The sequence below is a fragment of the Maniola jurtina genome, chromosome 12, assembly GCF_905333055.1.
Source record: "Maniola jurtina chromosome 12, ilManJurt1.1, whole genome shotgun sequence".
In the NCBI taxonomy this organism is placed as follows: Eukaryota; Metazoa; Arthropoda; class Insecta; order Lepidoptera; family Nymphalidae; genus Maniola; species Maniola jurtina.
This window is the reverse complement of record NC_060040.1, coordinates 7,071,866-7,088,456: the sequence shown is the minus strand read 5'-3', so window position 1 is coordinate 7,088,456 and position 16,591 is coordinate 7,071,866. Positions and strand designations below refer to the sequence as shown.

Here is a 16,591-nt window from a genome sequence, read left to right as displayed (position 1 = left end):
AAATAAAATAGGAATTGACTCAGTGAGAACCAGTGAGAACTGAGAAATAAAATAAATACTCTGGCTAGAGGAAAGAGTTGGGGTTTATATTTAAAGTTTAAATATCATGTACCAATCTATCTTAAGATAAAAGTAAGTTCCATCTAAATATGATGTCAAGAAATTTGCGTAAAATCATTAAATTATCGCTGTTTAGTGGCGTAACCATTGGAAGCGGTTTTGTGGCTCTGAAATATCATGATGCTGATTCCTTGGCGATAGTGAGACTCAGTAGGACCGCATACACTGCCGTGGACATTGGGAGAACTTACCAGTCTATGTTGTACAGCAAGGAATGGGACAAAAGTTCCAAAGAGTATATGCAACTCAAAAGTGAAGCTCACCAAATTGGGGCAGAGAAATTGCTTAAATTATGCAGGGCCAACAAAGGTGTGTATATCAAAGTTGGCCAGCACGTTGGCGCTCTTGACTACTTGCTACCCAATGAGTACGTGCAGACAATGCGTATTTTACATAAAGATGCTCCTAAGAATACTGTTGAAGAATTGTACACTGTTATAAGGGAGGATCTGAAACAGGATGTGAGTAATTAAGAAAACATTCCTATTATGATTTAGAATTATTTTTATATTACATTTGTTTTAAATGAAATTGTGTTTATTGCACAATTATTGTATAAGTTTTGAACAACATTTAGCATTGATTGTGCTGTAAAAATATACTTAAGTAATACATAAGTAAGTAATCAGAAATAGTGTAACAGACTGAACTCTACCAATGATATTACATAATATCTAAAAATCTCATTCCAGTATATATAATAATAATATGATCCTTGTTTTTCCTTGTGTAATCTTCATATGGGTTCCTTTTTTACCATTTTTTGGTACAGAACCCAAAAAAAAATCTTTATAATACATTGCCCATGAACTTGCTTGAGATTGTTGGCCCATGTACTACTAGTAGGTAAGGTAGTCTTTCTTTTTAGTGTGAGATTGCCTTGCACCTTATACTTTGAGACCAAAAGAAAATGCTATTTACAGTCAAAACAGTTTATAGTTCGTAATAGTTATAATTACCTGGATATTGATTACAATGCAATATCATGGTAACCTTGACCTGTGAGGGGTTATTTAAGTTTTTAATTTACAGCTGCTATTTACTATATATTTAATTTTTCTCCAGCCTGAAGAATTGTTTGAAGAATTTGACCCTGAGCCGTTAGGGACTGCCTCCCTCGCACAAGTTCACAGGGCAAAGTTAAAAGATGGATCTGAAGTAGCTGTTAAAGTACAGCACCATTTCGTGAGAAAGAATACAAAGTTAGACTTAAAATGGATGGAATTCATCATAAATACAATGTCAAGAGTGTTCCCAGACTTCCAAATGCAATGGCTGATTGAGGAAACGAAAAAAAATATTGCAAAGGAATTGGATTTCTTGCAAGAGGGCAAAAATGCTGAGATGGTTTCAGAGTTGTTCAAAAATTACACATGGCTCAAAGTGCCCAAGATCTATTGGGATTACAGTACAGAAAGGGTTCTAGTGATGGAGTATGTCAATGGAGGGCAGGTCAATGATGTGAACTACATAGATGTAAGTTTTCGGATCAGTTAATTTAACCTAACATTCTTATTTTTAAGACAATGCCTGTGATTTTGTCTGCATAGATATAGTTTTTTTTTAATCCCATGGGAATTATTATCCAAGAGAAAAAGTAGCCTATGTGTAAAGGCACAGTATACACTATCTCCATTCCTTTCAGCCAAATTGGTTTAGTGTGGCATGAAGGAAGGAGTAACAAGCAATTCAAACATCCAAAATTTCACATTGTTGTGGGCATCATCTAGTTTTTGTTTTTTAAGTTGTGCTCCAGAACTTATTTAATTTTTAGCTAACTATATACAATGTAGTATGGTTAAGATGCCAGCCTCCTAATTGTGGGTTTTAGGGTTCCTCTAACTTTTAGGAGTTAGTAGCTTTTGAAAAACTTTACGTATTACAAGCTTTAATGGTGAAGGAAAACATAGTGAGGAAACCTGCATGCCTTATTATAGTTTTACATAATGTTGTAAAAGGTGTGTGAAGTCTGCATGGTAGACTATCTCATTCTGAGAGGAGACCCATCATCTGTAGTGATCCCGTGGTGAGTTGGCGATGATGATGGTTGATACATTGTTACAGAAACACAAAATAAGCAGGCCTGACTTGTGTACAAAGTTAGGTGACCTGTACTCGCACATGATATTTGTGACTGGCTTCGTACACAGTGACCCGCACCCCGGGAACATCCTAGTGAAGAAGGATCCTCAAGACAAAGATGTCACCGTTTATTTACTGGACCATGGTTTGTATGCAGTAAGTTGCAAAACATAGTAGAACTTGAAACATATCGTGTTTTAATAACACCTGATCTTTTTTATTTAGCTTTTAAAATGCATTAATTCAGAAGCAAGATGCAATTTATAACCTTTTCGCTCTACCTTTAGTTAATTTCTTGACATTAAAGGCCCCATCTTGCAGTAGATTAAAATTAGTCAAAAGTCAAAGCCTATTTATTCCAAATAGGTACCATTGTGAATATGTAAGACAATTTATGTAATGGTAAAAAGTAATTACGTAAAGCTTACGGTACGAGGGTTCCAAACGCGCCCTGGTCTGAGAAGAGCTCACAAGAAGCTTGGCTAACTTATCATTAATATTATATTATGTACTTTTTGTTTTGTAGAAATTATCAGAAAAGTTTCGCTACCACTATTCGAAACTATGGCTCGGCATTATAGCCAGAGATAGAGAACAAATGAGGGTGCATGCAGAACAGTTGGGTATTGGGAGTGACCTGTATGGACTGTTTGCTTGTATGGTCACAGGCAGGCCATGGGATGTGATAATAAAAGGCATCGATAGAACCAAGCCGTCATCTGTGGAGGTATTTATTAAAACTATTATTTACCAAATTGAAACTACATACTTAAACAGTCCATTTTTGTGTTCCATACTTCAAAATGAAAAACTTAAAACTTATGAAATTGACTTGATTTCTGTCCATCTGTCTTTCAGCTTACTTATTATTGATTATTACTTATTGATATTATTGATTAATGACCATGGCTTGAAAGTTAAATTTACCTCACTAGTGCATTTTTTAATTTATATAAGTCTACTTCTAAAAAAAGTTTACTAGTATAGAGTTATATGTACAGTGGACCCCCGGTAATCCGACAAACGTTTTGCAAGACATTGTCGAACTATCGAATTTGTCGGATTATAGAGTACTGTCTAAGACCCCCTAATAGTCCAGATTTTTTTACAAAAGAGTACCCTATATAATTCGACAAATTATTATATATCCAATGATGAGATTCTATATGTTATACCTACATACTCTGAAGAACAAATCATACTTCACTATGTAGGTCAAATTTAGTAAATTCAATAATTAGACATGTCGGATTACAGGGGGTGCCGGATTACCGGGGGTCTACTGTATATATAGTGGCGCGGAGGCTAATTGATACTGACTTTGTATGTAAAAAAATAACAATAGATTGACAAAATTAATATCGTTCACAAAAATCTACTTACCACCCATAAATCTCAATGTACTATTGAAAAAATTTCAGAAATCAACATTCCAAAATGAGTTACCAAACTTCTTATACCATGTGACTCAGTGTCTTGAGCACGTCGACCGACAAGCGTTGCTCGTACTGAAGACAAACGATTTGATCAGGAGCATAGAATATACTCTGGGCATGCAGGAGAGGATGTGTGGCTTCATGGTGATGACCAAGTGTTGTACGGAGAGCATATACAAGCTGGAATTGAAGGTGAGTGCTTAACAGGGCTCTCTCCGCCACTCGTTTCATACAATCGTAGTTCCAATTTCATTTGAATATTAAGCAACCAAAGTCCATGAAGTTTTGCAGACATATTCTAGAAACTAATATCTGTGTCTGTGGTGTTTTAGATTTTTCTAAAAATATGTACTTGTTTCTAGAATATGTCTGCAAAATTTCATGGACTTTGGTTGCTTAATATTCAAATGAAATTGGAACTACGATTGTATGAAACGAGTGACGGAGAGAGCCCTCTTAAGATTACTTGTATCACGTGACTTAGTGACACAAGCATGTCTTTCAGCAAGCATTGCTTGAACTGAAGACTATCTGAGCATAGAATACCCTCAAAACGTGCAGGAGAGGATGTGTGTACTACCATACTATCCATCCATACTAACATTATATAAATGCGTGTCTGTCTATCTGTCTGCTAGCTTTTCACTTCACAGCCCAACAGTTTAACAGGTTTTAATGAAAGGTACAGTGTTAGCTTACATCCCGGGGACGCACATGGGTTACTTTTTATCCTGGTAAATAAAAGATTTGCCACGGGATTCTTAAAGGTCCATCCGTTTAACCGATTTATATGAAAGTTATAAAGGTAGCTTGCTTGCGTCCCGAAAATCGACATAGGCTACTTTTATCCCGGAACATCAAAGAGTTCCCACGAGATTTCTAAAAACCTAAAGCCACGAACGAAGGCGCGGGCATCAGCTAGATAATAATGGTATAATACTTATTTGACTATCGCATTTGTAATTCGTATGTATCGAGTATGGGTAGGAATGAGGAAAAATCTGGTACAAAACTATGGGTCACTTTACAAGGAAGTTGAGTAATAGTAACACTTCTTGCATACATATTAACTGCTCATGTTTTATTATGGGTAGCTACTCAATTTAAAGATATAATGCGTAAAAAATGAGTTCTCACATGTCATTTTAACTTTGTGTGTCAAATATCATGTCAAAACTACAATTTTAGAAAATCCGGGTATCTTTAAAACAAGAGTGAATAGGCACCTTCTAGGTAAACGCGTCCCATCTTAGACCACATCATCACTTTCCATCAGGTGTGATTGTGTTCAAGTGCTTGCCTATAGTGAATAAAAAAAGACCTTATCTTAAAGGTGAACTGTACTTTTGAAATGACAGTTGACCCATAGAGTTAAAATGGCGAGTGAGAAGTCATTTTGTATGGACTATACAAACCTATATTAATATTTCTTGCGTATTTCACTCTTTGTAATTCTGATGTGACATACAAAGCTAAATTGTTTCTTTTTCATTTTCAGAACACGAAGTCACTACTAAAGAGACAGTATCTCAACACAAAGTACGTGTGGTCATTGTTTGTGCTTTACATTTACGGGATCTATTTGTCATTGAGGATGAATTTAAATATTTCTAGCTAGGATTTGTACATTCAGAGTCGATAATATTTGTATAGATTGTAAAAAATTCAAATATGATTGTAAATTACATTGTAAGACAAGATTTTTTATGAGATGTGTAAGTATCTTGGATAGTGACTGTTACCTAAACGACAATTTGTACGCAAGATAAAGCAAGTTAACCAAATATATTTATTAAGCTTATGATGCTTTAGGATGTAATGTTCTATCAATGTTACATAAAATGTAGTAATGGGTTGCCCATATAGTTGTAAATATTATTTTCATATGATGATACCATAATAATAGTTATTGTGAGAGGCTGAGCCTTAGTTTTTCTTGGGTCAGGGACAAAATCTTGTGGAAAATTTGCACGAGACAACTTTTTCTGGCGTTTAGTTGGCATCCACATTGTTCTTCCGTTATATTACAGTGTTGGCTGATTTTTTCACACGCTGATCGTCAGCGTGAATGATCAGCGCCGTAGCCGGTTAACGCCGGCCTGTCAGCGTTATTTTCGGAATGTTTTATAGTAATTCAAACATTAATAACAACTTATCTAATCTACCAGTGTGATAAAGGAGATCAGCCTTGTAGTGGAACTTCTTGAGCGGAGTTTTCCCTTGGTTAGTTAGATTTTAAATTTGATATTTAAAATAGTCACGGTTATAGTCATATAAGATGCAGTGTACACAGACTGAACCCTGTTTAAACAGTATTTGCACGGCAGGCTGTTTTGCAGTACAAATTTTACCGAATGCGTAGTGGCGCATACACTGAGTATATAGAACCGTTCACACAAAACTGTTTTGCAGTACAACGAACTGTGAATGCTTCTATACCGTTTACAGGGTTAAAACTGTTTTGCAGTACAACGAACGTGTGTACTGTGAATGCTTCTATACTTGGAGTATGTGCCATTACGTGTTCGGTAAGATTTATCCTACAAAAAACGTGCGATACTAATGTCGTGTGACGGTGTGAACGGGTCTTAGGCTGAGATCTATAGAGAACTTTGTCTTTGCTCAGACTTAAAACACTGTTAAAACGAGACAGCGTTATACCGCGGGCATAAATCTGTCTTGTTTTAACTGAAACTTAAGTCTAAGCAAAATCAAAGTGCGCTCTATAGATTTCAATCTTAGAATGAAAAACTTAGGCTCTGTATTTATAAACGAGGGTGAAAGTTGGTTTCCTAGTCAACTTGTTAAAGCTTACCTCAAGTAATATTTGGTAATGCTCATTTTCATTGGTCGATAGGAAACCCATTCCCGGTGCGGGCGATTTCTAAAACGCATGCCATACGGCCCGCATATGGGGAACTATTTTGATTGGTCGATTTTGAGTGGAGTGCAGATTTGTAAAACATTCCTTTTTGCTGAACTGTGAACTTCATCGCCTGCGGGATATCCCGCGTACTTTGACGAACCGGAGTTTTGACCGGTTAATATATCTCACTAGCCGGGATAATTCGCCTGCGGGGTGTTCCCGCATGCTGTGTCGACCAATTTATCGCCCAGTAAAAATGAGCCTTTATTATTGCACAATTTTTTACCAGTATCGATAAAACTTTTATAATTTGTAAGTACATAAAAATATCAATCGATCCATATAAAGTAGATGAAGAGAAGTAAATGTATACTACTACATGAATGTATTAATACTATTTTTTTATTTAAGTATTGTTGTATATTATTGTTTATACAATAACTATTATTTATTTTAATCTGGAGAGTAAAACTATTTTTACTAGAACAAGATGTTTTTATTATTACAACACTAATTTACAGAACCAACCAACAATAAAAAAATATGACTGGACAGGACTGGACTAGAATTACCCGCCCGCAATAGCATTTCTTCCACATCCCCATCCCTTTCTTTCACTTGGAAAACCCATCACTAGAACGAGAAAGACTGCTTGCAAGAGCTATTCAGGATCCGCATATCGATTCTTGCAAGCAATCTGTCTTGCTCTATTCAACTATTTTTCTGAGCGACAGAAAGCGATAGAAATGGGCAAATAGATCTGGTCGCGTTCTACCTAAGATAAATATTGATCGCACATTCGTTGCATTGCGTAGAACACGCGCGACTCGTGCGATCAGCAAACTATTCAAACGTGTATCCGATTTTCCAAATCAGACAGTTTATTGCCTAAAGTTGTCAAATCGTTTTGTATTTTGAGCAGAATGTTCACGAAGTTGTCTCGACTCTTTCTTCCGTGAAGTTTGAAAAATATCGACGATGACGACATTTTGCAGGAGAGTTCCGATTTTTTGTATTCCGTGCCTGGGAGCTTCTGATTGCTGTCCTGCTCCATCACGCGTAACTTGTTAAGGGCTTTGGTGTTGTATAGAATAGTCGTGCGCGCTGTTTTAAAAAAATAATTATAATTATTACCTTAGAATAAATAGTGCCTAGTATCTACTTACTTAGAAGTAAGATAGGACTTCGCAGATATTTTAAAGTAATTAGCGAATATTTTTAGTATACAAAAGAGCTCGTAGATCTAAAATTTAATCAACTCTTCTCTTTCTATCGCATAAACGCCTCTTTCTCGGGTTTCGTGACCAAGAGAGCCCGGCCTATTAACTAGTACCCCTACAAAAAACGCTGTATTCTTCGCCATCTACATTATTGATATCTCTCACAAAAAGAGTAAAGGCATCTTCTAGGCAGTCACGCTCCACTTTAGGCTGCATCATACATAATTTTGTGACAGCAATCAAGTGCCCAGCGCATTGCTGCTACCGTTTCATACTTATCATCAATATTTCCTCCCAGAATGAGAAGTAAATCTCTTACAAATTTCGGTCCCAAAAGATTTTTCGTTCATTTCTTGGTTAGCTGCCTCTTCGAAAATACAATTGTTTGATTTCAGATTCTCTTGTGGTACACCGTTTAAGGTTTTCTTGTCTCCCATCGTCAGCATGTTGTTATGTATTGACGTTGAACCTATAACGAAGCACTTCTGTATACAAAACTTCATCACAGATTCGCACGAATTGATAAGGCCTGTTTGATTGAGCAGGCAGGGCACATACTTCCGTAGTAAAACCGATATAGACGTTGGGGACTGCAGTTCCAAGGTGCTGGAATAGAGACTTCGTACCGAAAATCGCAGCGTTGGAAGACCTCCCAGTAGATAAACAGATAACATAAAACGAGTCTCAGAGAGCCGCTGGGTTCAGGCGGCGCAAGACCGTAGCGCGTGCAAGTCCCTACAATTGACGATGGTGATATTGATATTTGATTGTCGGAAATTATGGTATTCTTGCTGCAACTTTAAATTTTACCCTCTTACTCACAAGGGTAGGAGTTTTTTTGGAACAATGCGATGAGATCTCAAAGATGAGGGCCCAGACCCTTACGCATTCAACTCGACTAAGATAACGAGATTTCGACTCTTAGGCTTTTACAGTTATAATCAGATGTTAGTGATAATAACCAGTTTAATATTATGCTCTCCGAGGCACGGAGGCACGGATGCGTTATCGCGACTAGGCCATACGTTCCTCACTATCTAATTGGATTGTGTTAAGGTAGGTAGTATAACACTAAATTTTTGCTAGCGTTCTGGTTACACCGTGTATGGATACGCAAAAGGGCTAAGGTTTTTCTTAGTGATTAAGGTTTTATATAAGTTGATTTACTCATGGGAGCGACATAATCGCGAAGTGATTAAGCCCCATCACAAAATAAAGAATTAAAAAAAAAAAAGGGCTAAGGTGACTTACAACTCTTCTTCCCTGGTAACCAAACCTCCATAACGTAAGGATGTTGCGGATTGTTGCCTTTACGGAGTTCAGTTAGTGGTATTTCATGGTCTTTCTCAGTTTTCAGTATGATGATCTCTTCACAATAGTCTGGAAGGTCGAGGAGGTGCCACACTTTATGTCGAAGTTGGGATACTGACGCTGACGGCTTCACGGCTATGTAATGAAGTTTGTCGTCAATTACTAGAATGAAAATAAGACAGAATCATTTATGTTAGAAGTTAGAACTCCATGCAGTTGGTAAGACCTATCAGACTTAATTAGCAGGTAGGTAGAACGTCTGTCCCTAAGCCCTAGATTATACCTAGTTAGATGTATCTATAACCTAGGTATGCCTAGGTACCACTGGAAAAGTATTAGTTGCAACGTGGTTTATCCCTATCCATACTAATATTAATTATTATTGTAAACGCGAAAGTTGTCTCTCGGTCTGTTACCTTTTCACGAAATTTTCGATTACCTAACCCATTTTGACGGGTAGAGACAGCTTGCATATTGGAGATGGGCTCAGAAAATCAAAGAGTTCCCTCAGGATTTTTAAAAACCTATGTCCACGTGAACACAGTCGTGGGCATTTTCTAGTAAAGAATAAATCCAGTAAAAATGGTAAAATCCAAATATTTTCACCTGATTTTCACTTACCGCCAAGATCATATCGTTTTATGATCAGAAATGTGATAACGTCTTTCTTGAACAATTTGGACGATTTGAGAAGCTTTATGAGAGACATCGCTTCTCTTTACATTTCCGATTTATTTGAGATAAAAATGCATTGATTAATAAATCCCATAAATTACCTACAGATTTATATTATCATCTATGATTATCAGTAAATAATTTATTGTCAGATAATGACAGATTTTAAAGATACTTACATTTCAATTTACACAGTCTGTTCTTTTCTTCAAAAGAAAAAGTTCTTTTTCTGTATTATGAGTGCGATGCCACACCTACTGTAATAATTATTATATTTTATGCTAAGTTTGGAACTCCACTTTTTAAAAACTGCAAAGTTTTCATCTTATCCTTCCGCAACCCGCACCATAGGTAGCTCACGAGTCGTCTCAGTGAAACTGGATACCAATAAATACCTATTGTGTCTTATTACACTGGTGCGCTTTTAACTTGCATCAAACTGTAGAGCATGCAATAATGAACGCACTGTCTTGCATTCTCTCTTTCGTTTGTGACGCACACGAAACGCACTACAGCTTTGGTATAAATGAATACTATGTGGAGTCGAACGCTCTATTTTCGGCAGCTTTCATGACGTAGGTAACACTACGCATATTCACTCTAGCCTTGACGCTCTACATAAATATTTAGATACATGCTGTCGAATAAGTACTCTTACATTTTAAGATCTTACATTTTATTAAAACAATGTTTTGCCTAATACATATTTTTCAATACCAACAAACGTTTACAAAGCCTGATACTACATTAAGCTCGTGTGATAAATAAATAAAAATATCGCCTATTCATTAGTTAGTTTCTCCGCCTGTAAAGCAAAGACAAATGAGGTAGAACTGGTCCATTGCCATTTGTTTACAATCGGGTAGTACATTAGACCATGGATCGCTTGGACGTGGCAGTTATCTGTAACAATGAGTTGATTATATTTTTTAATAAAGTGGTAACGGACCTAAAGTGGCAATTTTGACCTATAATAGCTAGTTGTGTAAAACAGGAGTAAATAGGATCGTTATAAGTATCTAAAATGTACGCCACATAGGTCGTAGAGCGCTATCTCTTCTAATCTCGTGCACTTTGTATCTTCTGTCTTACTCATCACCGAGTACGAAACTTATACGGCATTTAGGTAATATGAACATAACATTGCCCTATTGTATAGGCTATAACACAAGGTTATGCATAGATAAGCTAGCCAAGCTTCGTATTTAGTATTCTGAAGCATTATCTCTCAAAATCGATCTCCACAGTGTTGTTACCAAAAAAGAGCTGGACTCAGCTTCATCTGCAGCTTCTCGATTGCGCTAAAATGACAGATACAATGTCATAATCGAGAACACCTCTGATTGGTTGACGCACGCTCACTATTGGCTACAATGCGTTGTTGCAATAAGAATAGCATAAATTTAGCCAATAACAACAATTGCGATTGTAATAATGATTGATGCAGGTTTTACGGAATCGAGCTACTGATATACGTTTTATATTTTCATGTTATGACACAGGGTCAAAGAGGGACAAAATCTAGAACATATGACTAAAATATTTAGGCACTTAATAATACATACTTCTCTCGAGCAAAAACGTGACCTCATTCGGCGTCGTGAATTTTTCATACTCGTGCGTGTTCATCGGCACCGACCTCAAGATGTATTCAGCGACGTATATGCCGAAGATTTGCATGAGGCGCGTTTTGTTCGGGGTCGTGATGAATATCTTGCCGCCGGGCGCGACGGCTCGGACGCACGACTTTAGGAACAACTCCTTGTTCGCGACGTGCTCTATCACTTCTGATGCTACTACTGCGTCGTAGTGGTCCGAGAAATTTTGCGAGTGCTCCTGTAAGTAGGTAGGTAATAATTAATTATAATATTTGTGCAGAGCCTCATAATTTATACATCGTTTTTTCTCTCTTTAGGATTCCGGCCCTCAAAAGAAAAGGATCACTTGTCTGTGTGTCTATCTATCGTGTCGGTTAAGAAAAACCTATAGGGTACTTGTTGTTGACCTACTAGAATCATGTTTGGCAGGTATAGGTAAATTTTATAGCACAAATAAAAGAAAAAATCCGAAAACCATGAATTTGAGGTCCCATCACAAATTAGCTAAACGGTTAAATGAGCGGACTGCAAGCCCACTGGCCACCGGTTCAAACCCCACCCGTTGCACTATTATCGTATCTACTCCTAGTGCAAGCTTTACGCTTATTTGGAGGAGAAGGTGGAATATTTGTCATGATTAACATGGTTAACATTCTTTTTTCCTGAATCGACGATATGTCAAATATTAGGCTATGGTGAAAAAAAATCAAAGAAAAATAGGACTACTTTAAGGCTACCGGCGTCAAATGTACTAATTATTATTATTTGACGCCTGCCAGTGACGTCGAAGCCTCGACGCTTTGTTAGCACCTACAAATTCCCACTGTCTTGTACAAATAAAGATAACAAACTTTATATAGAGGAAATATTTTCTATGATGATAAACCATTTACCTACACAAAAAAGCAGGGAATGAAATAAACCTAACCAAATATTAACAAAGACCCGTGGGAGCGGTGTGGTAGTTAATCCCGGCTATGTCCGGGCGAGCACGTTAAGCCGTCTGCCTCGTCGACACAAAGCAGATCCGGCGGCAATTGCTAACTTAGGAGAAATGCTAACAAGGAAAATTTTATCAAAAAAAAAAATAGCATTCTTGTCCATTTAATTATTAAACTACATACTAGATGGTGCCCGCGACTTCACCTACGTGGAAATAAATGTTTAAAAAAGGTATAGAAAGTAGCCTATGTGTTGATCCAAGCTATAATAATCTATCTCCATTCCCAGACAAATCCATCCGTTTTTGCGTGAAAGAGTAAGAAACACAGGTACACACAAATGCAAACTTTCAGCTTTATAATTATATTATTAGTGTGACTTTGGTTCCAATTTATTAATGTTACGCCAGCATTGATAGGTGTGGAGTTTTTCTACGTGATCAAATCAGAAATGAGGAGATCCACAGGAAAACCAGAGTGACAGACATAGCAATGGACAGGGCACAACACTCATAAAACTGAAAGCAGTTTTAATAGTGAAGGAAACCATCGTGAGGAAACTTGCATGCCTAAGAGTTCTCCATAATGTTCTCAAAGATGTGTCAAATCTGCCAATGTGCATTTGGTCAGAGTGGTGAACTATGGCCCTTCTCATTCTAAGATACCCTGGCTCAGTAGTGGGCCAGCGATGATGATAATGATATGAATTTACCTCAATTGTGGTGCATTGGTAGCATGGTCTATTGTTTTCTAACTTTGGATCTATTTTGCTATGTTCTGAGGCTAGCTCTATTAATTCTTTGCTGGCATCTATTCCTGTTACATTAGCTCCAAGTCTAGCTATTGCCTGAAACATAAGTCAAAGTCAAAATCAATTGCAGAACTGAACTAGCAAGTAAACATTTTTGCTATGCTAGCCCAATAATATACAACAAAGTAAATTATCACTTAAATATTTACTCTGCTAATCAACGAACCTGTAAAATACTTATATCTCAATGGCTTAAATCACTCTCTTATAGGGACACGGAGGACATCGTAACTTTGAAATAATCTATTCACACTCGCATGCACATACAAACAAACAAACACACACACACACACACATGCATATTAACTTAACACAATATTCATTGATTTTTAAGATTGTTACATATATATATTTATTTTTCTTGTCGTTAGTACCTAATTTTGTTAATCTGGAGGTGGGCGTTAACAACTGCAACACAGTTTGTACCTAACTAACGCAGTTGTTATCGTTGTTTATTAACCGACTTCCAAAAAAGGAGGAGGTTCTCAATTCGTCGGGATCTTTTTTTTTTTTTTTTTTTTTTTTTTTTGTTTGTTCCCCGATTACTCAAAGACCCCTGGACCGATTTGGAAATTTTTTTTTTTGTTTGAAAGGGTATACTGTGCAGGTGGTCCCATATAAATTTGGTGAAGATCTGATGAATATCTTCGGAGATGGAGGTTTTTGAAGTCGGTTTTATTTTTCTTTTGAAAATTTTTTTAAGGCAATTTTAAGTGTAAATAAAGAAATTTTTCATTTTTCATTTTCATTATTCAAAGTAGGTACTATTGTACTTTTGTTTGCCAGATTTGTTATATTTGAAAGATGATATAGTGGTGATAATTAACTACGTAAACTTAAAACTAAAGCTACGAGGTATCCAAACGCGCCCAAGTCTGTCATATTACATATTATTTCACATATGCCAACCCATGCCTTTTATGACATAATTAAACTCTACAACCAGTTCAGAAAGCAGGTTCTACAGAGAAGAGCCAGCAAGAAATTTGGCAGACTACTTTTTCAAAAGGCTGTTACAATAAAATATAAACAAAAGGTAGAACCTGTTTGAATATCACAAGCAATCTAGTGTGCAAAAGGATCTGAATTACCTGTTAATACAGAATTATCTCACCTCTGATAGTATGCCCCCGCCACATCCTACATCTAATATTTTTTTATTAGACAAGGGTGAGAGGGTTCTCTCATGAGGCTCATAATGTACTAGACCATCTCTTATAAATGGGACCCTGGTAAACAAAAACAGAAAAATCTTAACTTAAGTGCCCTTCCAGATTAGCCCACTTCCATCTTAGACTGCATCATCCTTGACATCAGGTGAGATTGCAGTCAAGGCCTAACTTGTGATCAAATAAAAAAAACAAAAAAATGTGGATTTCATTAAACTGCCATCTTTCCCTTTCCTAGATAGCCTCTTCCATTTTAGAATGCAGGTGGTTAGTTATGGAAAAAGTACATCAATTATTATTGGTACAAACAATCTCAATTGTTATGAATATCTGACTTTATAGTATTTTGACTATGTTGCTACTAAAATGCATTTCAGCCAATAACAAGAGTGTCATCTAATCAGAGGTGATTATGATTGTCATTGTAGCTGTTATCCTAGGTGATTTTAGAGATAAGGGCTAATTTATCATCAAACAAGATAAAGTTGAAAATTAAAACCGACTACAATTATTGTGTTATTAAACACTAAATATTATTAATTTACAGTAAAATTGTTTTTTTTTTTTTGTGGTTTGGTATATTTTATTGATGTAGTTCATTTATATTCATGAACTCAGAATTTTTTCCTCTTTCATTTGACATTTCAGTCAATACAATAGCAAAAAAAAATTTTGATGAAATGATGATCAACTCCTACTTTTTTTGATGTAACATCCTTAAGGTAAATTTTTTCACATTAAATATAGCCTATGTCACCCGGCTTTTTACAACAAGTCAATTGACACCTCATTCATCAAAATCGGCCCAATAGTTTAGGCGCTACAGTGGAACACACAGAATCTGGATACACACATACATACATAGATTGCTAAAATAGTTGGGTAAAAAGAAAACATAAATAAAGGTTACCTAAGTAAATTGTAACTATGCAGTGCCATCATTTTGCCATTGGGGTCCCACCATTCCTTCGCAAGCTTGCTATGTTTGTCCACATGACTTTGGTCTACTGTACTTTCATTTGTAAGAGTTTTATTAAAGTTTAGTGTTGCAATTCCTCTACATGGAAGTTTGTGTGTACATGACCGTCTGAAAAACAATTAAAATTGTATACCAAAATAGTTGTTGGTAAAAGAAGTTCCTACCTAATTAAGTATTAGTTGTACTTACATGTTTTTTGTCATAAACATTTTCAAATAACTAAGAGAATGAGTCTTCATTGTTCCTTCTTCACTTTAAGGTGTTTTCATGGATAAATAATAAGTCGAAGTAGGTCTAAGGACTTATTGTATTTAGATACATCTGAAATCATTATGAGACATAATTAACCATAGACATATGCATATTCTGAGCCTATGTAATTAACATAGAAAGGTTATATAAAATGTAGATTTTAAGTTTATTGATAACACATTAATAGTTATCATCTATACTAACGGCTTTAATTGAATATTAACAGCATTACAAAAGTAAAGCAGCGTAATAAAAAAAATCATGCAGTAAATATTATTTTTAAAACTGCATAAGGCTATGCAGTTGCAGTACTTACTTACAAAATATTATATACTTAATATAAAGTGATTTTTTAAACTGCATTCATAATTAAAAGTAACACATTTATTTACAACTTTCTCACCAAAGCTTTTTACTCAGTTTTTCTGTATTTTTCGACTATTTTTGTGTTTTTATTTGTGTTGTGGACTGGGTGGACTTCACAGATCACTCTTCAAAGCTTCAAAGTAGTATGACCATCTCAAAAATGGTGAATTTACTCAACACTGGCTAACAATCTGCCAAACTCAACTCCCAAAAAATACCAAAAATATGCCATCACAAGAATTTCAAAACCATTAAAGCATTTTGTGATAATTTTGATTGAAATTATTTGAAATTTGAAATATTGAAATAGAGATTTTATATTATCTATCTAGCTATTACGGTTCACGAGATACACCGGCGCGGCGGACTGGCTGACTGACAGATGAACGGACGGACGATCATTGGAAGCTTTGTGATAGGGTTCCATCGGCACTTGGCACCCTTCGGGTACGAGATACTAAAATAAAGTAAATAATAAAACTTAGAAAATAAAAAGTTTTCTTATTTTTTTTTTCAAAAATTATTTAGAGGATTTCCCACTTTTTCAAATCGTCAGCCTATTCTGCCAGAGGATTATTGCCTAAATTGTAGGAGTCAAATCTGCCGCAAATGGTCACACTGCTTCAAAGTTGTGTCAAGTTGACTTTGTTAACTGACAATTGACATTGAAAGACATGTGACAACTGACAAGTGACAAATAACAATTAAGTGTTTCCACCATGAACCTATTTTTTTTCTTCTCTCGTCTGGCTTTACAAAGATTAG

At 36.0% G+C, this 16,591-nt stretch overlaps 3 protein-coding genes across 5 annotated transcripts; 1 reads left to right on the top strand and 2 right to left on the bottom strand.

The window, feature by feature from the left end:
* The first annotated feature begins 14 nt into the window (after positions 1–14).
* On the top strand, positions 15–5,605 carry LOC123870398 (aarF domain-containing kinase 1). The gene is made up of 6 exons (XM_045913683.1): positions 15–581; positions 1,186–1,596; positions 2,185–2,358; positions 2,729–2,929; positions 3,624–3,830; positions 5,137–5,605. Exons 1-6 carry the CDS (start codon positions 150–152, stop codon positions 5,254–5,256), a joined length of 1,545 nt encoding a protein of 514 aa, XP_045769639.1. The 5' UTR covers positions 15–149; the 3' UTR covers positions 5,257–5,605.
* A 978-nt stretch (positions 5,606–6,583) lies between these two features.
* LOC123870402 lies at positions 6,584–9,901 on the bottom strand. Its single transcript, XM_045913691.1, has 4 exons — positions 9,657–9,901; positions 8,976–9,197; positions 8,044–8,193; positions 6,584–7,608 (listed from the first exon to the last, which is right to left on the bottom strand). Exons 1-4 carry the CDS (start codon positions 9,742–9,744, stop codon positions 7,352–7,354), a joined length of 717 nt encoding a protein of 238 aa, XP_045769647.1. The 5' UTR covers positions 9,745–9,901; the 3' UTR covers positions 6,584–7,351.
* Positions 9,902–10,374: 473 nt separating this feature from the next.
* On the bottom strand, positions 10,375–15,991 carry LOC123870401 (ubiquinone biosynthesis O-methyltransferase, mitochondrial-like). Of its 3 annotated transcripts, none has more exons than XM_045913687.1 (7): positions 15,864–15,991; positions 15,398–15,529; positions 15,140–15,316; positions 14,175–14,289; positions 12,962–13,096; positions 11,276–11,546; positions 10,375–10,613 (listed from the first exon to the last, which is right to left on the bottom strand). In XM_045913687.1, the coding sequence occupies exons 2-7, from the start codon at positions 15,445–15,447 to the stop codon at positions 10,492–10,494; spliced, it is 870 nt and encodes a 289-aa protein (XP_045769643.1). In that variant the 5' UTR covers positions 15,448–15,529; positions 15,864–15,991; the 3' UTR covers positions 10,375–10,491. The 3 variants fall into 3 exon arrangements, with proteins under 3 accessions (XP_045769643.1, XP_045769645.1, XP_045769644.1); XM_045913689.1 differs by having other exon boundaries at positions 15,777–15,957; XM_045913688.1 differs by having other exon boundaries at positions 15,781–15,957.
* Between the last annotated feature and the right edge of the window lie 600 nt (positions 15,992–16,591).